Here is a 13,786-nt window from a genome sequence, read left to right as displayed (position 1 = left end):
TGCTGTCCGAAACGACTTGGGCTTAGCCGCGTTTTTGGCTTTCCCATTTGCCCCCAGGTATATACGATATGATATGGCATTTGTAACGCGCCTATACACAAGTGTTTCAGGTAGGTGCACCCACACTTGTGAGGTACCGTTTTCATCGGGACGCCTGTGGGAAAGCGGTACGGTAGGCCATGTGTTGTTGGCGGCGTGTTTCGATGGGTGAGCCGAGTAAAATGTGCGGAAAATTTGTTTTCCCCACATTTCAGATTTTGTGGGGGTGTCTGGGTAATAAATTCTGGGCCGATTTGCGCAAATCATACCTCTGGATTCCCACGGGTTTCCTCTTTTCAGAAATGTATGGGGTTTTCTGTTTTCCTTGGTGGCTTGGACACCCGAGGCTCATTTGTATGGTGTGCCGGTCTGCCGAATGTGACATTCACGTGTCAAAACAGACTTGGGGTTACCTGTGTTTTAGGCTTTCCCCTTGGACCCCAGGTAGGTGCACCCACACATGTGAGGCACCGTTTTCGTCGGGACACCTGTGGGAACGCGGGAAGGTATGACATTTGTTGTGTTTGCGTGGTTTTCATATCATTTCGATTAATTTGCTGCTGCCCTTTGTCACACAACCCTTTCATTTCCCAAATGTGACCTACATTTAGTCGCTGCTTTTAGGCACCAAACACTTTTGTAAACTGCACAAGTCACCTACCCCTGAAAAGGTCTGCATGTGCTCTTTCAAACAATGTATGCTTGCCCTTCCTCACCACATTGGTTTTCCTGATTTACACATGCTAAGTGCATCTGTTCAGGCCGTAAGCATAAAACTCCTGCGTACCATGGCTCTGATTTTTGGCTTGTGGTATTGCTCTTTTTGTGAAACATCACAAAAAATGTGTGATTTCCTAACTGCAACAGTCGGGGGAATGTAGCGTAGCATTGTTTTTCTCAAAATTCATAGAAGCCATTGCCGTACTGGGCCAACCATGTCTACTGCATACCTTTGTTTCCGGTCATTTTCCTGCTTTTTCCCCAAACTATGGAATTTTCGCCTACCTACTTCTTGCCTGACCTGCGCAAATCATCCCTTTTTCAACTTGGAATTGTGTCTACTTTTCAGAAATGTATGCCTTTCTGTCCTCCAATTCAGCTTTCCTACTCTTTTCTTCCATTCCATCCACGCATGTCCAATTGGCAAAAATGGCCAAAATCGCCTACCTCTCAAAACGGTTGAAAACCACATCAAAATAAGTTCTTTTCGTTTCAACTCAACTTGTTCCTGGAAGCCAGGAAATTGGGGAATTCAGCACAGTAAACCATTTGTTCCTAGCTCTTAAAAGGAAAAAACCACAGGCTTCTTTGTACATCATTTTATTAGCATTTTTTAAAAAAACCCAAAATGTTCACCCTTTTTGGTTATTTTCTCTCGCCCCCTCCCACCCCCCTACAGCAACCTAGGAATCCTGGGTGGCGTTACGACCGCCTACATGTGGGAAAAAAGGAGCCAAATTTGGCCGAGATATCTCCTGTAACAAAAACGTTACAAGGCATTGAATGCCACATACCAAAATCACCAAAAAGGCTTTGCACTGGGGGGAAATACCCATAGCAGTTAAAGTTTTAATCATCATAAGGTTTAGACTTACCCCCTCAGCATTCTTACTACTCTTCCCGCAAATGTAACACCTTTCAGAAAAGTGTGAACTTCTGACATAGGACAAAGAAAATTTATCACATTTTCAGACCCCTTCAAAAGCAGTTTCTCTGGCAAAAATCAGACCATTTCTAGGGGAAAGCCATCTCCTTCAAGCAGAGGATCCCACTTTTTTTAAACAGCAATCCTGGAAGAGGCATCTGGAGTAAAAAAAAAATTGAAAAAAGGGCACCCAAACTCAGATCAAAAGGTTTTCCGCACCAGGAAAAAAACCTACGACAGATAGCTGCCACCCATTACAACAAAAGTCCTCATTTGTGAAACAGAGTCCTCCGATGTTTGTTCTCCCCTACTGGTTCACTAACTTCCTCTTCGGAAAACAAAATGCAGATTTATAATTCCACTCACACTGTATTCAGCATGTTTTTTTCCATACCACTTCATCCATTTTCTGAACTCTTTGTCCATCGTCTGGAAGAAAAGAAAGGAAAACAATGCGGTCAATAGGAGGAATGGCAGAACGTTACATTCAGGCATGGTACAACTAAATCAAAGCATCACTGTTGTAATTTGGACACCAAAACATTTTGTGCTGTGCAATATAGGTTCTGTTCTGTGCTCCAAATGAGATTTTGAGGTGGGAGCATTTTACTCCCCATTTTTAAACTGAGAGTAAATGTATTTTTAAGGGAGTAAAAATAAGTGGTCTCCTTCGCAAGAGAGTAAAAAGTATGTGACATCCAGTAGCTGCTTGAATAAAGCCAACTGTATGGAAATGATTCTCGCGTGTCAGTAGTCCACATTGTGACAGAAAAGCAGGTTTCTCTAACAAATTAATCAAGTACAGAGTGAAGTAGCACCCTCCCAGTGGCACAGATGTGCACTAATTCTCCACTTCCTTTCCATGCACAGAATCTCATGGTCAAATGTTTGCTGGACAGTTAAGTCTTGCATACTTCAGAAGTTGGTAAAGACTAGGGCACTAATAATTAGTGTTTAGAAGTTGAAGGAAATCTGCATGAACCACTGCATGAAGTTAAATACCTATCTGGATTACCTCTACAGGGACATGTCTGTCTTCGTTTCTATTTCAGTTACAAATAAAACCACTGAATTATTTATGTTTCGCACAATGCTTGCACTTGCTGGAGTGCAAGGTTTGGAAGTTAGAATCGTAGTCTTCTAGATTGGAGGATGCGGTGAACCCTGTGGTTGGTGTAATGGCAGTCACTCAAATGCGAGCAAGGACCTTGCTTGCTGCCCCTAACCAATAATAGAACCATTTACCACATTGTTAAACTATACATTCCATACTCGTCCATGCCTCATATGATTTTGAGGTGCAAGTATTTTACAGTCTTTTGGTAATTAGAGTGCTAAATTTTAAGATTAAAAATCATGTGCTTACACAAGTGTAAAATGTATGCAACAGGCAACCAAAACATAACTAAACTTGAAAATGAATAGAACATGTTAGCAATAATACGTTGTGTCAAAGATGACTGGCTTCAAACAATATATTAAATTTGTAGAAAACGTTCTTCAGACACAAAACACAGCAGAAGTTGAACAAAAGAAACCCTTCATTATGGCACTGTGTGTCGTTTCTTTCTGAAAGTCTAAAAACACACAGATCAGAGAGCAAATGCCTCGCTTTCAGACTGCTTCCCTTGGCATGCAATTTCATCCAGGCAGATAAAGCAAGATGTTCTCGTTTCTGTCAAGTGACCTGACCTTTGCACTGCCCTGTGGTCTCAACTAGTGCGCACATGAAAAGCACAAGAAACTAAAAAGGTATCGTATTTACAATATTTTAATGGGTAAAAAGGCTTGTTAAAGCCCTTATCTGAAGGCCTGGCTGTGTGGATGAAGGTCCTTCTGAAGACCATATTCTAAAATGTCTTTTTACATTTTGAGACAGCGAGAAGGTAGCTAGGGAGTGGCTAGGTCCCCAATAGCAGCTCATAGATATCAGACGAGGGGGTGGGTACCGTGGCAGCTTGTCAGGGGAGTAGGAGAGTTTAGGAGACGGATGTGAATAGCTGTAGCAAATTATTTACGTGGGGTGTTCGGCTATATCGTATTGGAGGTGGGTGATGTGTGTTTGGGCGGGTGAAGTCAAGCATTGTTTATTGTATATGTATGGAGGTGGGAGGGTGTTACCCCAAGCAGAATGCAGCTATGTTTCATTGTGATGGAATGCTCGACTATGTGAAGAAAGGCTGACACAGATGTAGTCTTGCAGAGCTTATCATAATTAATGACAGATTACTTCCGTGGGGTGGTTAGGGGCGTGGGTCTATGCCCCCCCTCCCTTGTTAACTCTGCAGGTACCCCAGTATTCCTGTCCCCCAGGAAATGGACTACGTTTCTGAGGATGCTGAAGGAAAGAATTTTTGAGAGCCTTCCAGAAGGCGAGGTAATCTCCAATGCAGCAGAGGGTAAATGGGATTGAATTCCAGATGGTGGGTGCTTGGACTGAGAAAGAATAGTCCTCTATTCTTTTAGATTTTTCTCCTGGAATGAGAAGTGCTGCACTTGATCTGAGGTTTCTGGAAGGCCTGTAGCATTTAGGTTTATCCTGCAGATATTCTGATCCTATTTTGTGTCGAGCTCGGTGGGTGATGCACATTGCCTTGAAGGTGGATCATCCCCTGATCAGAAGCCAATGAAGGTCACAGAAGGTGGGTGTGATGTGGTCTCAAGGACCTAGGGCTAGGAGGAGTCCTGCTGCTTTGTTTTGCATCCATCAGAGTTTACTTCGATGTGATGCTGGGGGGCAGCCAGGCTTTGGGCATTAGCATAGTCTAAGCACAAAAGGATGTGTGATGAATCAAGGGTATTCGTCCCTTCTCCCCAAGTGGGAGGCTAAGGAGGTGACCCTGCTCTGCAGCACCCTCCCTGGGTGTCGAGGCAAGTGGGACCTCACCTGAAGAGGCTCCCCATTGGGGACAAGGACTCCTGTTCCTGTAAGGCACTCCCTACACCAGAAAACAGGTCATATATGGGATTGTCAAACCATAACATCTATCAAAACCTGGACAAGGAAGAAGCTAACAAATACTCTTATTTGGAAGGAAATGAAACTGTCTTTTTAATCCGAAGTATCCAATACACAGACGAGTGGATTGTAATATGAAGACTCACCAGACATGAAGCAAGAAGAGGGACAAGAAGTATTAGAAGAAGTTGTCAAGCAGGGGAGGTCCCCTAGTTACATCACGCCAAGAGGAGGATCTGCAACAGGATGGAGAGCCTGCGAGATACAAACATGCTGGGAGGCAGCAAAGAACGCTGAGAAGCCAGCGTAGCTGCAAGCCGAGTGGGGCTTATGAAGCAGAGAACCTGTGACAGTGCACGCTGAGGGGGGGCTTGAGACATGGTGGTGGCGTGACCAGAGGGTAATCATGGTAGGCAGCAGGCCAGTACAAAAGCGCTGATACCACCACTGGTCATCCACAAGTTACGCGGCTCCCCATTAACATACTGAGTCAACAGGCACAGAGTAGATGTAAGACGCAGAGGAAAGCGGAATGGCCGTGAGGTGGGCAAGCAAAGCAGACTTAAGAGTAACAGGGACAGGAAGATCCCAAACAAACATTTAACTGTCTTACTCATCTCAGTGATACTGAGAAAGCCGCGAGAGGAAGTTTGTTGAAATTGAACTTTAGAAGTCAGAGACAAAACAATATAATACAATTCCCTGAAGGGGAGGCTAAGGGAAATGTGAATTTGATAAACCTTAACTGTACAGATACAAGGAAATGTGAGATATGGAATCCTGGAAAAGCATAGTGTCAATAATAAAGAACGTGAATGATCTGAATAAAAGATCTAGAGTCATTTGAAGGACTGAGTCAAAGGGAATACATCTCTACCTTGTCAAACAGAGGATCAATTTTATAGAAAAAGGAGACAAACGGGAAGAAAGAAAGTAAGAACATGAGTAGTAGGCTCGAATAGCCTAGAGGATAAATCAACCTGAATCAAGTACACTTCAGACCAAAGTGGGAAACAAGTGAGTAAGTAGGAGAAAACAATACGAACTGATAAAAAGGAGATAACAAGGAATCTGGAAAGATTATCTATTGATATAAGTGCAGAAAGCACCAACCAGGATAAGGGAGACATTCTCTTGTCTTATTGTTGAATTACAGGGTGTAATCGGTAGAGTTTGAATGGTGGACATTTTGTTTTGTACATTGAGAGACGACCAACGTATACCTTAGGTAGGGAATCACCAATAGCTATAGGGATAGCTAGGCCTATACATTTATTCTTTATTAAAAACTATTCTTTAATAAAAGCCTTAAGTAAGAATGTCCTTAAAGAGCTTGTGTCGTCCTCCTGATCCTCCAAAGATGATATCAATAATCGCAGAGACTGTTTGGGAAGTTCAAGTAGAGAAAGATGTGGCGGAGAATGCGTCAGTATAAGAAGCAGCTTTTTGTCATGGAGTGTATGTGCTGTGATAGGGTCAAGTCCACATCCATAATGCAGTTGAGGTTTTTTACTGTATTGGAAGTTGTTGGGCCTAGAGAGCACCCGTGGAGTGGGTTTGGGGAATAGAGCTTGGTTTTACCTGGGTTGAGTAGGAGCTGGTTGATGGTTATCCAGTGTTTGATTTCTGAGGGACATGATGCGAGATCGGGGAGGTAGGAGGGGTGGGTTCTTTGGTATTTTTAAGATAATTTGGGTGTCTGCATAGTTGTAGCAAGAAAGTCTGTGAGATTGAATGAGTGTGGAACGGGGGCTCAGATAAAGGTTGAAGAACAGCAAGGAAAGAGACACCCTGCAGTGCTCTGTGAGCAGCTTGGCATAGAGTCGAGGAGAAAGGAGGCATGTGCATTATGCCCAACCCAGAGCAATTAGGATCATGGTTTTCCTGAACTTTCTCAACCTCCCGATTACATGAGGAATCACTGGGACTGGAGGAAACGTGTAGGAGAGTGGAAATTCCCAGTCCACTATGAACACGTCCCCTAGAGCTCCTCATGGAGGAAATTCCCTTGAGCAGTACTGATTACACTTCCGGTTGACACTGGTCGCGAACAGATCCACTTGAGGGTTTCCCCAACGAGTGAAGATCTCTTGAAGGACTTCCTGAGCTAGTTCCCACTCGTGGGAGACTGCTCTGCCTGCACAGAGCGTCCGCCACCATGTTCTGCTCTCCGGCCAGGTGAACTGCCGGCAGAGATTCCTTCTTGTATTGCCCAGAACCAGAGCTGCATTGCATCTCTGCACAGTGGTAGTGACCCTACGTCTCCTCTCTTGTTGAGGAAGTACATTGCCACTGTGTTGTCCATTATCAGGACATTCTTTCCCCATACAGAGGGCAGAAAGGCCTTCAGCACTAGTCGGACTGCCCTCAGCTCTAAAAGGTTGATGTGTAGTTTGGACTCCGATGGAGACCAACGACCGCCGATTGACAGTTCGTTGGTGTGGGCTCCCCACCCTGTGAGTGAGGTGTCCGTCACTACAGTTATCTCTGGCCATGGTTGCCAAAAAGATTATCCCTTGAGAATGTTTTCCCTCGCAAGCCCACCAAATTAGGTCTTGAGCAACTCTGCTCTGAACTTGTAGAAAATCTGGCATGTTCCCTGAAAATTGGGACACCGAGTTCTGAGAGCCCATTGAAGTGACCTCATGCTCAATCGGGCCTCTGGCACCAGGAAAATGCAGGACGCCATGAGACTGAGCAACCTCAAAAAACCGAAGGCCGGAAGATGCTGGGCATTCTGAAACTTCATTACCATCTGCAAAATGGGTGGAGCCCTCACCTCGGGAGACAAGGCTTTCCCTTTTGAATAGTGGTATATGGAACTTCTTGTAATTGAGGGCGAAGCACAGTCTGTGGAGTGAGTGGCAGGTTATGCTGAGATGTTCCTGAGCTTGCTCGGGTGAACAAGCTCTGATCAGCCAATCGTCCAGGTAGGGGCAGACGTGAATCCCCGCCACTCCCCGAGACTCGCTGCCACTATCGCCATCAGTTTGGTGAAATCCCTCAGGGTCTAGGTCAGCCCAAATGGCAGCACTCGCAACTGAGCGAGAACCGCCAACCGCAAACCTCAGGTACTTTCTGTGCTTGAGATGGATTGGAACATGAAAGTAAGCATCCTGAAGTTCCAATGATTCCAACCAGTCTTGGAGTTGGAGAGCCTTAAGGATCTGAGAAAGGGTAACCATTTTCAACTTGTCCTTGCTGAGGAACTTGTTCAAGTTTCTTAAGTCCAAGATGGGTCTCAATCCTCCGTCCTTTTAAGGAATGAGAAAATAGGAGGAGGGCTGGAGGGAAGGGGGCTATGAGAATACCAACCCTGGTTCCTCTCCGCTATAAGTACTTGTTCTATTGCACCTTTCTCTAGCAGGTTTAAGATTTCCTGCACAAGGAGCGGAACTGGAATTTTGACAGTTGGTTCCCGCTGGATGATGCAGAGGCCTTTTTTTTTTTTAGAAAAGGAAGGCAGTAACCCTGGGCTACTGTTCCAAGTGCCCGAAGTAATGCCCCTTCATTCGTTCAGATGCTGGGAGATTCTGCCTCCCACCGGGGTCTTGTGCGTTAAGGCCTCAGAGTGGCTTCGAGGCGGCTGTAGCAGCATCTGAAGGCAAAGATACCACTGCTGGGGCTAACTTAGCACCCCTTCCTCGTCCACGAGGGAATTTTCTTTGACCTTTCTGTACGGCCTGTCCTCTTCCTCTACCAACTGAGGAATAGTAACAAGAAGAACAACCTCTCCAGGAAGATGAGCCCGAATAAGGCTGCGAAGGTTGCTGAATGGAGGGCGAAGGGATTTAGCCGCCGCCTTGGAGATCTGCCGCTTCTACAGGCTTTCGTCCGCCTTGCTGCCGAACAACCTCGAGCCACCAAAAGGCATGTTGAGTAGCCTGGCCTGCACGTCCAGTGCAAACCCAGACTTCCTCAACCACGCAAATCTGCATAGTACCGTCCTTGCAGCCATGGATCTGCTGATGCTGTCAGCAGCATCCAATCCTGATCGGAGACACTCTCCCATCACCTCCTTGCCATCCTTAACTATATTCAAAAAGCTTCCCTTTCCTCGCCTTCTGGAATATGTTCAGCCGCCATGTTAAAACAGTCCCACAGGGTAAGGGTATGGGACCGTGGTCCAGGATGTCTCATGTCATCCTGTTCAAAGGTTGGTGAGGCCCTACTCCAACCCATGTAGTCAGTGACCCTGTTCATAAGGTTCCTGACCTTGAATCTGCATGGTCTGAAAGGTAGGGTATAGCAAACTCCAACTCTGGTGATGTATCAAGACCACTGGCAGAGTGGAAGGCCACTGGCAGAGGAGAAGGAGTCGCAGAGATCTTTCATTCTTGACTCAGGGTCCATTAATTCCTCAGGCACGTCTATAGTGCCAAATCTGACTCCCAGTGGAGGAAATATCCTCCTCTGAGGCCGTTTCTTCCACAAAAAAAAAAGAGGACATGGACTTAAAAAAAAGTCAGTCTTCGGTACAGGCCTGTGCGTTTTATCCTGCATCGATATTTGCCTCGAGGGAATCTAAGGTATCGTCGAAGGCGTTGATGACGTCTTCGATAAAGGAGTAACTTTCTCCTTTGACTTCAGCGTCGAAGCAATGGCGTTGATTAAATCGTCAAATGTTTCGATGTCTTATGCTTCTTTGCCGGTATTGGAGACTGACTTGACACCTTCAACACTTTAGTCTCGGGTGGAGAATGCTGAGTTTGACCTACTACTTGACTTAGCCAGTCGTTTTTCAGCTTCCTGTGGTGTCCAAAGGAGCAACCAAGGACTGGCTCTTGCGAAGCTCTTTTGAGAGTATCTGGGCCGCAGTCTAAAAAATGTGAAACAATTCCACCCTAAAAGCATTTCACTTGCTGGGGGAATCCGACCTAGTCGGGTATAGTATAACCTCGGTGGTGTCCGATGACGAAGAGAGAGATCTATGATGTCTCCTCTTTGTCTTCTTAGAAGAGGATGATCTCGACCATCCAAGACCTCTTGGAGTGCTTATGTCGACTAGAGTCCTTGGACTCACCCGACGTCTTCTATTTCTTCGAAGTTGCCTTTGAAGCTTCCGGTCCACCGCCAATTTACCTTTGTGTTCACAAAGCTTTTTCAGTCATAGACTGACAGGAGCCACAATCTATCCGATGGCCCGGAATCGAAATGGCCGTCACAGTGAGGGTCTGTTATCGACATTCCCCACAGTCTTAACACTTTTTCAAGCCCGACTTAGGAGTAGAATGGGTGGAAGACAACATTTTCCTGAGGAAAATACTAAGCGCGCTATCAATCTCGATGCAAAGCTATCGGAAAAACCGAACTGAAGCCAATGGGCGCGGCACAAGTTACTTATTCTACTGGTGACGTCGACACGCCACAGCAGCCCTCGAGGGACATCAATGCCATGACATTGTGCACAGCGTCCTCTGCTGAGAATGTTGGTTTCCGAAGCAGCAAAGCTGGGCGAGATACGAATATCAAAGATGAGGAATTGAGTTTAGTCTGCGCCAAATCTAGACAGAAATGTGATTGTTGGCATATGCCACACTTAGATGGAATTTCTCAAGTTGAGTCTGCGCCAAATCTAGACAGAATGTGATTGTTAGCATATATGATTCTTAGCATACACCGCACATAGAATTCCGAACCTAGCCTGTATCGCAACTAGATAGAAATGTGACTGTTAGCTTGTGCCACACTAGCACTTAAATCTGAACTGTAGCTCGCGTCGCATCGAAATGGAACTGTGACTGTTAGCATGCCCCTCACTCGGGACTCTGAACCCTAGCTTGCGTCACATCTAGACAGAAAGGTGACTGTTAACAGCCTCTCTGTGAAAAGCTGCATTTGAAGTGTACCTCTCTGTGAAAGTTGATTTGGAGTGCACTTAGAAGTGAATTCAGAAGTGTACCCAATAGCCTCTCTGTGGAAAGTTGATTTTAGAAATGTGCCCAATAACCTCCCTGTGAAAGTTGAATTCAGAAGTACAATTAGAAAGTTGCATTTAGAAGTACACCCAATAGCTTCTCTGTGAAAGTTGAATCTAAATGTATGCCCAATAGCCTCTCTGTGGAAAGTTGAATTCAGAAGTGCAGTTAGACGGTTAATTTTTGAAGAGTATGAAAGTTGAATTTAGAGGTACATTTAGAAGTTGCACTCAGAAATGTGCCCAATAGCCTCCCTGTGAAAGTTGAATTCAGAAGTACAATTAGAAAGTTTCATTTAGAAGTACACCCAATAGCTTCTCTGTGAAAGTTGAATCTAAATGTATGCCCAATAGCCTCTCTGTGGAAAGTTGAATTCAGAAGTGCAGTTAGACGGTGAATTTTTGAAGAGTATGAAAGTTGAATTTAGAGGTACACTTAGAGGTTGCACTCAGAAATGTGCCCAATAGCCTCCCTGTGAAAGTTGAATTCAGAAGAACAATTAGAAGATGCATTTAGAAGTATACCCAATAGCCTCCCGATGAAACAGAATTAAATGTATGCACAATAGCCTCCCTGTGGAAAGTTGAATTTAGACGTGTGGCCAATGGCCTTCCTGTGAAATTTGAATTCTGATGTCCACCCAATAGCCTCCCTGTGAAACTGAATTAAATGTATGCCCAATAGCATCTCTGTGGAAAGTTGAATTCAGAAGTACAATTGGAAAGCTGCTTTTAGAAGTGTGCCCAATAGCTTCTCTGTGAAAGCCGAGATTAAAAGTGTGCCCCATAGCCTCTCTGTGAAAAGCTGAACTCAGAAATGTGCCCATTAGCCTCTCGGTGAAAGTTGAATTCAGAAATGTACTCTCTGTGAATTTTAGAAGCATGCCCAATAGCCTCTCTATGAATTAGACGTCTCCGAAAGGGCATGTAACCCATCATATCTCACAAACACGCTTACTCTCTCCTTACATCACCACTCAACTAGAACACAGAGATACTATGACACCATTCGGTATAACTGTTCTCATATCAACATTCGCCGCTTACTCCACATCATTCTAAGTAATCACTGCTGGTTACACACCCCCCAGCGAGGCGTTCTCCTCAGGCCTAATGCAGCCACATCCGATCTGGATAAATCCGGCCAGAACGAACACATACTCCTGACCTCTCAACCACCACACCCACCGCTAGAAAACAGCTATCACACCGATGCCGCACGAGCTGTACACATACCCGGTGCTCACACGCACCTTTTGACTATCTCTACTCTCTACTGATATGAACTTCGGTTCCCAAGGGCGTTCAACCTACCAGCACCTTCAGACCATACCAATGGTATATAAGGCGCTATATAAATGCAAAATAACAATAACAATACGTGGGAGGACACAATCCATTCAAAACCCAAAATTTGCCTACCTGTCTTGGAAGGAGATCCCCTGGTTACTGCGGGATCTGTCACAAGCAGGGTCAAGCACAGTGTTCAGATCCCCCCTCCCCACACAATTGTAGTATCACAACACATGGGCAGATGGATAAGCACCCAAACAGAAATAAAATGGCACTATCCACATTTGACCAATAGTTATTACGCAATGTTACTTTCACTCCCTCCAGGACACCACAGACCATCAGAGCCCTTCCCTCATCCTTCCTAATGGCCAACAGTCAGAATTTTAAAGCCATGTTAATCAGGATCGATACTCCCCTCGAATACTCGACTAAGGAATACCACCCATGGCAACCCAGTAAGAGGCCCAGCGAGATTCCATGGAGGAGGCAGGATGCGTCTTTGAATGAATGCCACATCCACTCTATGCCTCCACAAGTATTATAGAATCTTCCTAGTTTTAGAGGAATGGTTACCCGCCCCCCGCCCATCACTGTTGTAGCTACCTTAAAGGCTGTACCATGGAGCTTAAGAGTCAAGGTATAAATTACTCATATTATAGCATAAGCTATGTGAAAATGACATCTCTACCTCTCATGTCAAAGTCACTTGAGCCAAGACATGACTACATCACTGTAATAGTTCTTGAACGCCTAAAACACAAAACCACAATTCTACAACAAATTCCCCATCACCACCCACACAGGCAACCCCAATCTGCTTGAAATACACCCCCTTTATGTCCCCCCCAGTTACCAACATAAAACAAATGCTGTTCTCGGGGCACTAGTACCCAACCCAGTGAAGACCAGCCCAAACCAACACAGGATGAACGAGAAACCAAAGGAGACCCTAGCGGCTCAAGTCAATAGGATAAAACTTTGCCTTCATTGTAAGATCAAGTGTAGTGGCGTCCAAAGTGATGCACGTGGCTTTGAAAGAGGCCCATCATCTGACCAGGAGCCAGTGGAGGATATAGAGGTGGGCGGAGTTGATGTGCTCTCTGATGCGGAGGACAAGGAGGACCCTAGCTGAGGAGATCTGTACCCTTTGAAGCTTTCCGAGTTGATCAGCAGGAGCACCCAGATAGAGGGAGCTGACTTAGTCTAGGAGGGAGAGGACAGACGAGATTGCAGTGACTGCTCGGGTAGGAGAGGTAAGGGAAGATTTGTCCGAGTGCAAAGGCGTAGTTCGCAAGATTTAGACAGTGTTAATGTGGTGTGAGTGGGTCTCATCAGTGTGCACGGTGCTTCCCGGGTTTTAACTAAGGTGGATGCAGCCGGGGGCGGTGGGGTCGAGGGCTAAGGAAGGTCAGTGGGTGGGTTGGGGACAGATCTATAGCCAAACAGTGGCTATGTATTCAACATGTAGTACATTCAGGCCAGAAGCTGTACTCTAATGGTCAGCCACAATCAAGACATTGGAAAACTCAAAGATCCTGCTACATTAGGAACATATGCTGCATTCCAATGTACAGCTACAATTAAAACCAGTGCCTAACTCAAAGGTCTCGCTAAAATAAAAGCAGTGGCTAGCTCAAACATGCAGCTAACATTTAAAACAGTGGCCAACTCAAATAGGTTGCCAAATTTAAAAGCAGTGGCTAGTTGTATATCCAGCTGAATTCAACACATAAGCTATGGTCTAGTGTACAGCTAAAATGTATAGTAGTGGCAGACAAATATCCAGCTAAATTCCAAACAAAGCTACATTTTAATGCACAGCTAAGTTTAAAAACATTGCAGTGGGCACTTGGATTCAACAAAAGGGCTACCTTCAGAGCACAGTATGTTTTAAAGTAGTGTCAGACTTCTGAGACCACCTGGATTCAAC

At 45.2% G+C, this 13,786-nt stretch overlaps 1 protein-coding gene across 3 annotated transcripts in view; it reads right to left on the bottom strand.

Annotated features, from left to right (window-relative positions):
• Positions 1 to 13,786, bottom strand: part of DOT1L (DOT1 like histone lysine methyltransferase) — a 1,510,259-nt gene that overhangs the window by 1,243,338 nt on the left and 253,135 nt on the right. For all 3 annotated transcript variants that reach the window (XM_069649513.1, XM_069649515.1, XM_069649514.1), the window contains one exon: positions 2,051 to 2,113. In XM_069649513.1, coding sequence (XP_069505614.1) covers positions 2,051 to 2,113 — 63 coding nt within the window. The remainder of the gene's footprint in view (positions 1 to 2,050; positions 2,114 to 13,786) is intronic.

This window comes from Ambystoma mexicanum, chromosome 1p (assembly GCF_040938575.1).
Source record: "Ambystoma mexicanum isolate Mex_15411 chromosome 1p, UKY_AmexF1_1, whole genome shotgun sequence".
NCBI classification, from domain to species: Eukaryota; Metazoa; Chordata; class Amphibia; order Caudata; family Ambystomatidae; genus Ambystoma; species Ambystoma mexicanum.
This window is presented reverse-complemented; position numbering and strand designations above follow the sequence as displayed.